At 40.3% G+C, this 9,226-nt stretch overlaps 2 protein-coding genes across 6 annotated transcripts in view; both read left to right on the forward strand.

The window, feature by feature from the left end:
* Window positions 1-3,411, forward strand: part of LOC117946850 (lysosomal-associated transmembrane protein 4B-like) — a 21,256-nt gene extending 17,845 nt beyond the window's left edge. Inside the window, exon 8 of the mRNA XM_034875274.1 lies at window positions 2,182-3,411. Within this exon, the coding sequence (XP_034731165.1) occupies window positions 2,182-2,307 (126 nt within the window). The 3' untranslated portion in view covers window positions 2,308-3,411. The remainder of the gene's footprint in view (window positions 1-2,181) is intronic.
* A 3,304-nt stretch (window positions 3,412-6,715) lies between these two features.
* Window positions 6,716-9,226, forward strand: part of LOC117946804 (matrilin-2-like) — a 13,437-nt gene continuing 10,926 nt past the window's right edge. For 4 of the 5 annotated variants that reach the window (XM_034875185.1, XM_034875188.1, XM_034875187.1 and 1 more), the window contains exon 1: window positions 8,936-9,101. In XM_034875185.1, the coding sequence (XP_034731076.1) occupies window positions 8,948-9,101 (154 nt within the window). In that variant the 5' untranslated portion in view covers window positions 8,936-8,947. Of the gene's footprint in view, window positions 6,880-8,935; window positions 9,102-9,226 lie in introns of those variants that run through there. The other variant, XM_034875186.1, reaches the window with a different exon arrangement.

Below are 9,226 nucleotides of genomic sequence, written 5' to 3' on the forward strand. Positions count from 1 at the left end.
TTTTTAAAAATAAAACCATGTAACCCTATTCTGGTACAACCTCAAAATACAATTATGAACCTGAAATTGAGCAGAATATAGACTCTATAATATCAATAAGTTAGGCACTAAAGCCTGAATGTCCATGTTATCCTTAAAAGGACAGAATGATTCAAAGACTGAGTCTGTCTGATGGACTGAAACTCTCAGTGACTCATTGTTTAAATCATGGCGGAAGAAACACGTCAGACACATGGTGGTGTTGTGTATGAAGTCAAATGAACCATTTAGAGCCTACATTTGTGTTAGCCATAGTGTTTACAGCAAAACCAGAACGTTGAGTCCCACCTAAGATGTTCTGACTCCCCACAGTCTCAGCTTTTATTTGATTAAACGAAAAGACTTTCTTATGCTTGTGGTAAAGTTGTGTAAACAGGTTTATCATGGCAAAAGTGGTAAAAACAGGGTCTTACTTTAGGTGTAAAGGATGAATGCAAATCGGCCCTCTCTAGTTAGACCTCCTGTGTTTAGCTTTAAAACTACACCTGGATGCCGACACTTGCTTTTGTTTTTTTATTACATGGCATAGTGTCCCATCTTATTCATCAACCACATTATTCAGGACACTTTCCATGAGACTACAAGTCTCTTATCTTGATAGGGAATCCCAATTACCAGTTTCCTGCTGATCCGCTAGCCTGGTCGGTCAAACTTTCAGTCCCTCCAGGATTTCGCTGACTTTTTTTTAGATTGTTGCGGCCGAAAAATTCCTGACGTTGCGTCTACTTTTGTGAAAAATTAAGCCAAAAGTTGCAAAGGTTTGTTGCAATGACGTTGCGGTAGAGAGAGAAATTTGCAAAAAAAGGTGCTATTTTTTTGTGTAGTTCTTTAAAAATAAAAAGGAAACTTGTTTTTTCTTTCTAAAATTACTCTAGGCTGAGTTTTCCTATAGTTACCTTACCAAACAATTCTCAGGATGCTGCAAATATTGGTATAAGATGAAAAAGGCTGGTGGATTTAAGACAAAAAATAATAATTTATTGAATTATTTAAATTTGAACTGTCTGTCAGTGGCTTGTTGATCTTTCCATTGTTAGTTAATTTCCTATCCTTGCCTGAGACACACAGTCATACAGTTTGATAATGTACTTATTGTACTTTAACTTATTGCATTTACAACAACAAGTGTAGCTGTCCTCAATTTAGGTCATCCTGTACATCTCCGGTTATTCCTGCATCCACCGTGTGTGTTTGTGTGTGTGTGTGTGTGTGTGTGTGCGCGTCAGTCGCGAGGGGAACTGAGCAGCCCCCGCACTGCTCTAACGTTTACCCAGAGTAGATTTTTTAACTGACCAACATTTTACTTTTAATTTAAGTCAACTTGTACCGATACTTTCACTTAAAATGTCTTTAAAGTAACAGTACTTTCCCTTGAGTACAATATTCCAGTACTCTCTCTACCACGACTATTTGCAGTTGATCACTATTTGGCTTCATCCCAGTTTAGGATCAAAATACATCTCTGATCATTTGCTTCAGTATCAACACACACACCGGTCATAAGGATGCAACTGGCCATTTTTTTCATTATTGACATAACTGCACCTCCATTATTGACCCAACTGCTGATTATTAAATCTGTTTTAAGTTATTCTGTTCACTTCATGTAATGTATTCTGTTTTCATTTTAAAGTGCTTCCTGTCCAAAAGTTGGATTCTGTCTTTATATAAAATGTGCCATACAAAAAAGTTGCGTTGCCTTACATACTTCTATTAAATGTTATATAATTATATTTGTTAGAAATCCTGTAGTTTAGCCTATTAATTAGACATCCTATTTGTCTCTCTGCCATTTTATCGCTCTCTGTCCGTTTCATTCTTTTGTTTGAAATTGCCAAATATATTGGGGCACTATTTTCCGGACTTAAAAGAATTATCATAAATGTTTGCACTAGTATGACCCACTATTAATTGAATTAAGGTCCATTTTATTTATAGTATCAAATCATAACAAAGAGTTATCTCAAGACACTTTACAGGTAGATTAAGTCTAGACCACACTCTATATACAGTCATTTACAAAGACCCAACAATAAAGATAACAAAGATAATGGAACTATGACTAGAAATAGCAGTTGTAGTAGATTATGGCGTAGCAGGGAGTACTTCATTGCTTTCTTTTTCTTTCCTCTTTAACTCTAGGTGCTGCTACCTCCGTTGGATGACAGCGTGAGCCTCCCTCCCAAGCAGGCTCCTGCGCCGTACACCACCACACCCCCACAGCATGAAAAAATCCCCAGCATCCTGCTGAATGGATCCTGCTGCTAATGAAACCCCGGCAAGATTCATGCACCACACTGCCTCTCCAGTGTACAGTATATTCATGGATATATTGTAGCTACACACACATTACAGTACACCCATGCATGCACCGACACATACAAAATCGTATCACACACACATGCAACCACCCTCTAACACCACCGTGACCTCTCATCCCTTCCTGTTATTTATTGATGACCTTATATAGTATATATTCTCACTGTAACTCTTCCATGTGTCCATTCTGTGTCTATAATTCTAGGCATGATGTGCATTTTAATGCATTTGAACCTGGGTGCAATAAGGCACAAGAAAGTTAGGTTGATTGTATATATTTGTACTAATTGTATTTACGCACTGTGTGTACCTGTAAAAGTATTTTATGTGTCCTAGCTTTGATGGTCACACGTACGTAACCTAAGCACTAACAACGATCTTAAAGCCCACCGTAATGAGTCGTCACGTACAGTATTTCGTGTTTGTTTTGTCTCTGCTCGTGATCAGGGTTGGATTGCCTTTATTCATAATAACTTTCTCTCTGATGGTCTGCCCTTAAAAGTAAATTTTTTTCCCAAAGAAATGCATCTGCCTGTGTTCTGACATGATCAAAGAGCAACCTATCGAACATATCATCTTCGTTCACTCTTTTGTTGAACTACAAATAGAATTGTCTGGTGTTTTAAAAAAATCTGTTGTTGCTGGTTGAGCTTCAGAACTTTTAAATGAAAGTGTGTGTTTCTACTGATTGACGTAGAAATGTCTAGGGCTGATATGTATGTATTTTGAGAGCACAGAAGCAGCACTGATCTGGAATCAGTTTGCTCTTTGAAGTCACTTTAGGGACCCTGGTGCAATGACTCGAGATCAGGGCTCTCAATGTTCAGGAGCTTGATAAATATGGAAGCTGGTTGTGTTTTTTCAATTAAACCAATGGGAGCTCCTGGTCTGTGTAAACACACAAGTCTGCTCCACCAGATGCAGTTATTGGCAGGCTGCTTCCTGGACAAAAATGATCCTGTGAGGACACGAACGTCAAACCTGAGGGCTGCTGCTCTATGAAAAACAAAGACGTGACATTTATTTGTCTATTAAAATGTAATTTCACTGACAGATGTTTGTGTTTTATTTCAAGCGTGAGGTTCAAGAACTGTAATTACAGATTTAAAAATACTTTACCTTACTCTTTTCATGCCACTTTTCACTTTTACTTTACTACATTTCAAGGGGGAGGGAAATGTTGCAATATTTCACTCTACTACATTCCTCTGACAGCTTTAGTTACTTTACAAATTAGGATTTTTGCACATAAAACACATAGTTTAGTATAAAATGTTTTATTATAAATTAAACTATCAAACAATATACAGGCCTACAAATCAAACAGTTGATTGACATAACAGTTTGGATCGTTTCGAGTTTCTAAAATGTGAGAATTTTTTTCTGCATTGAGTACTTTTACTTTTAATACTTTAAGTACATTTTCCTGATGATACTTATATACTTCTACTTAAAGTGGCCATATTATGAAAAAAAAAAAAAAAGGTTCTGGGATTTGGGGTGTTCTTTTGTGTCTCTGGTTCTTGCACACACATACAAACTTGGGCAAAAACTATCCATGCTGTTTTGAGTGAGATCCGGTTTCTGAATGTCCTCTGCCTTCAGTCTCCGGGTGAGCTGTTCAAAATCTGCCCGGCTTTCTGTTAAGGCTGGTGGTTTGACCCCGAACACTGAAACAGATGGTAAGGGTTAACAAAAAATGTCTTTAATGAAAGTTCAGTTTGTTAGTCACCGAGGACCAAAAACACAATACAGTTTGGATCCAGGCCGGAATGGGACAGAAGGGGGCAGGTAGGGGAATGTCCAGGTTTCCCTTTTAGAAATCCCGGTTAAAAGTCTTGAGCTTGAATGAGCTGGCAGAACAGAAACCCTGGCAGCAGGGTTAGTGGAGTTGGTCTGGACAGGGAAACACGAGGTGTAAGCAAAACATGAGGAAAAAAACCAACTTTGACGACAAACTGAACATTTGAACAAGAGCTTGGCCTAGTTACCACACTGGTAGGTGTAATGGCCTAGCGCTGAGGAAGAGCCAAGTCCACGAATATAAACTGTGGGGTGGATGAGTGATTAGGTAAGAATCAGCGGAATCGCCGGCAGCTGAGCAGAGAAGAGGTCACAACCACGCCCCTTGAGTTACTTACTACACATAAACAGATAACACGGACACAGTGGGGACAAACACACACTGATACAACAGACAAAGCGGGGACAAAACAAGGGGAGAGACAAACAAAACGTGACATTACCGCCCCCCCTACTGTCGACCCAACGGGTTTGTCAGGTTGGTCACGATGAAAGTCCTTCCACAACTTAGGGTCCAATATATGACCCAAGATCTTTCTTCAGCTCTGTATCCCTCCCAGTCGACGAGGTATTGAAGCCCCCGGGAGTCCAGTAGACACCAGACCATGTAGGCCGGGTGGTCGTTGATAAGCTGAACAGGTGGAGGAGGATCGCCAGGCGGACACAAAGGGCTGGGGGTCATGGGTTTAAGTTACGAAACATGAAAGGTCGGGTACCTTCATGGGAGGAGGCAACTTCAAATGGACTGCTGAGGGGTTAACAATCAACTCCACAATTTGCAATTTGCGGGACTCAGTTCGAAGAGGAATGTTCTTGAAAGAAAGCCAGACCTCATAGCCAGGCTGGGACTCGGGTGCAGGGTTCCTGTGCCTGTCGGCCGACCTCTTGTTCCACTCAGCGGTCTGAAGCAAGGCGTCCCGGGCGTCACTCCACACCTGGTGGCAATGGCGGAGGTTCTCCTGAACCACCTTGTTCTCCTGAGCAGGAAACAAGGGGGGGGGGGGTGATATCTCAAGGCTACCTCGTAGGGTGATAGACCGGTAGATAGACCAAAACACTTAAAAATACACCTAATAATACAATCATGAACCTGAAAATTAGCATAATATGGGCGCTTTAAGTAACTTTAAGGGCTTTTTTGCAGTGTGGTATTAGTACTTTTACTCAAGTAAACAATCTGAATACTTCTTCCAACACTGCAAGCATGTCCATAAACTCTTTAGTTAGAAAACTTGTTTGTTTTGTTCAAGGGCAGATGTGGCCCTGGAAACTATTGGCATAAGGTGCCTGTGTATAAGGGTGCTCATTGTCTGGCAGGTAGGTAACCCCAGAGTGGTTGGCGTTATAAGGACTTTCCTTACAAGGTCTTTCCATACACAGCTGCTCAAATGGGGATGTAAAGTTTATCCAAGCATCACTTGTAAAATTACATAACACCTCTTTCACAGTAGCTCTGGCCTGTATACTGCAGGACAATATAAATGAACAGCAGTTTCTCTTGGAGGAAAGACTTTTAATAGCTTATTCAGATTCTTTTAATAAATTACACATTGCTCACAACACGTAGAAAGGAGTGGACACAATCTACCACGAGTGTGGACTGTGCCTTTTTACGACACTTTATGCCGTAAAATCTGTTATTAAGACCCAAATCTGCACTCGACTTATATCAGGGAGTGACAGACTCTCCATGTTCATGCGCCATCTTGAAATATAGTACGTTGGCCGGTAAAGGACATACAGGACATACTGGTCCACCTTTTTCCCTTTTCGCAACTCACAGGTGCTGCTAAAGCTGCTAATGGGTATCGTCGCTTGCCCTGGCAAGTTTGAAGAAGGAAACATGGAGGACCACACGTAGTCAAAATTCAAATTTCTGGAACAGGAGTCTTCTTCTTCTTCGCCCAGAAAAAGAAAAAGGATATTGAAAAGAGCAAGAAGCCATCTTTCTGAAGCGTGAAAGCTGCTGTAGCTGCAATACGTAATTCGAACTGCGTGGTGCGAGAGAGTTGATTGCGATATATGATCTCAACGCCAGATGGGAGAAATTCCTGCACATTGGACCTTCAAGCCTCTACACCAAATAAAAGCAGAAACTATTCCTCAATTTTTGTATAAAGTTGAATATCAAAGGAAGAAATCAAAAGCTACACCCACTGGATAGTATACAGTACAAACTTCCCAAAAAGATCCAGGTCATTCCATAATTTAGACACACCCCCTTTAAAAATGTGTAATTGAACCGTTACATATCTGAATGTAATCATCAATGCATCAATGTCCCTTAACATGAAAACACAAAGGGCAGGCTGATTTAACAAATGAAGTTATTGAAATTGAGAAAAGAAACAGAACATGAGCAAGGTTAAGGGCTCATGTCCACTCCACATGGATCTTATTATGAAATGTTGACTTTGATGGTGTAAAATGATTGGGTTCAGTTAGAATCCACAGAGTCACTGTTTTACCAACACAGTGATCCGAACAAGAAGGCGTCTCCGTGTTGGAGAGAGAGGGGGAGTGGATGGAGTAAAGGCAGAGCAATGCAAGTGACTAGGCAGACACAAAACACCAGAGGACTGGGATATACGTATGCATGTTTACTGTCTGGAGCTACTGTTGACTGATTCTTCCTGCTGAAACTCAGTTTCTTGACGTATTCCTGGGATTTATTGAGAAACTTTGATTCCAGGAGTTATAGCTTGTTTTGATAACAGGGTAAGTAGGTTTTGATGTGTTTTCCTCGGTTTAGTTGCTGAAGCACTGCAGGCTCTACTTGCAAATACGTTGGTTTTTTTAGTATTTTTTCCTTAAACGTGGTGAAAAAGTGGAATCACCAGCTGCAACCTGTATTCTCTATGAAGTAAATGTTTACAGGACAACGGTTTCCATCACCTGCATCCTGAAAAGCCATCAAAGGCGGGGAATGTCAGTATTACGTAGTAAACACACGGCCTTGGAAATGTGAGAGGAATTGTGAGTAAGGGAATCCCCCCCCGGTATCGAATCGGATATGAGTGATTGGATCACAAGTGGACAGCTCTGAGTACAGGTGAAAACCCACTCAGGACGCACAGTAATACACAGGCTGAGTGGAAAATGACAAACATTTAATATGGAGGTATATAGCCCTTAAATAGATACATTTGTTATACTGTTGGGTAGTTAATGTAGAAAACACTTTTAGACCTGCGGCAGAAAGACATCAAACAGATGTGAGGTCAGCGGTAGACAGCTCTATGGGGTGCAACATGAATGTGTGACCCCTGCAGGTCTAAGGTCAGCTGCTGTCATACACATGTCTGCGTGGGACTGTCCATCTGGCTGGGCTGCAAACAGACGGAGCACTCATCTAGTGTCATCACCCGGAACAGGGCATAGAAAGACGTTCCATTAGGAAATACTGATATTCCTAACATCTTCCATGCTGTCTCAGAACTAAGATCTGATCTATAGAACGAGTGCAACATCATTCTGCTTTTAATTGTGGATATATTTGCTGTTTCTTCACCGATCACACAGGTTTCAGACAGCAGTGGAGCCTGCAGTCTGAGTTTGACAGCCCATTAATGGCTCTTCTGGGGACATGATAGGGAAACAGTCTGTGGGACATTTCAGCCTCTCTTAAATCACTTTCAACCACCTACGCACCAAAACATAGAAAAAAGCTCATTCGTTCATAGAGTTTTGTGGACTTGTTTGCATTAGCCAATATGTCCCATTTAGAATCAGACCACGCCATTTGGAATGTGTTCTTTCCTGTGGCTTAAAAAAAAAACATGCAATGCTGTGTGCATTAGATCTATTCACAGTAAAATGTGAAATCTGAAGCTGAGAGGGTCAAATATGCTGGAGGTGAAAGTTCTCCCTATTTATGTCCCTCCTCATCATTAACTTTAATGCAGTACCTATGTTTTCAGTCCTGTACGGACTCCAGTTCGTCTGTTAATTCGAGGCATGTTCAACAAATAATTGACAGAGTTCAGTGAAATTTAGTGTAAAGATGGATCATGGGAATAATAGAAAGAATATTTTTTTTATTTGAGTAGCACCACCATTTGGGCTTTTGTAAAGCCAATTAAAAATGTTTTCATGAACCTAAAACCTTAATTTTTCCTAGATTCACGATCTCTTGAAACCTATGTTCTCAATCAGCCACACCAGTTTTGGTTATTTCACATGAAAGATTTCTTCATTAGGAGTTTGTCTGTGCTCCTCTCACCAGTTTCAAGTGGGCGTGGCTCAAATATTTTCATGAACCAATCAGCATTTAGCAGCTGTTATGTATGTTATGTATGTTGTTCATCAAATCTGGTAGTCAATCAAATCAGATGAAACCCCAAAGACGATTAACTGAGTTGATGAATATTATATAATAACTAAGAAAGGATGTTTAGCAGACCTTCAACTATTTTTGTTGTTGAGGTTATGGTTAAAAAATATTGGAAATTGTTATTTCAGGGGCTTTTTTTTTTAATTGTTTTTTTTTTACCATTCCTCACAAACGTTTTATCAATCTGACTCACATCTACTTTTATAATTATTACAAATTCCGAGCGAGGGTTAAGGTGTTTTCTAAAAATCATGGTCAACATCACCCAATTAACAGGATTGACTGTCATTATGTTGATTTTGATGCAGATTAAAAATTTCCAAATAAAAAATTTAATTATAAAAAAAACTAAATTTCTTGCTGTTTCCCTTTGCAGGCTTATTCTCTGCTTGCAGTGCATTGTGGGAGTGTTTATATTATTTATTGTGCTTTCCTCTCTCTCTCTCTCTCCAAATGCTGCAGTTGTCACATCTTGTCAGAATGAGGTCCCTGGTCTTCGGCTTCTTCTTCCTGGTGTGCTGTAACGCAGTTCGACTGGACAGACGGCGTCCCAGACCCATTGAGGCCAGGGGTCGAAATGAGACTACTGTCCAAACCAAACCAACGGGTAAGTCAGCAGTTGGTGACCAAAATGTGTATTTTGCCAACTGTTTTTATATCTGTTTCTATCCAATGCCGACCTAACACCAAACGACTTTTCAAGCCATTTCCCTGGGGGGGGGGGGGGGGGGG

This window comes from Etheostoma cragini, chromosome 6 (assembly GCF_013103735.1).
Source record: "Etheostoma cragini isolate CJK2018 chromosome 6, CSU_Ecrag_1.0, whole genome shotgun sequence".
Classification (NCBI taxonomy): domain Eukaryota; kingdom Metazoa; phylum Chordata; class Actinopteri; order Perciformes; family Percidae; genus Etheostoma; species Etheostoma cragini.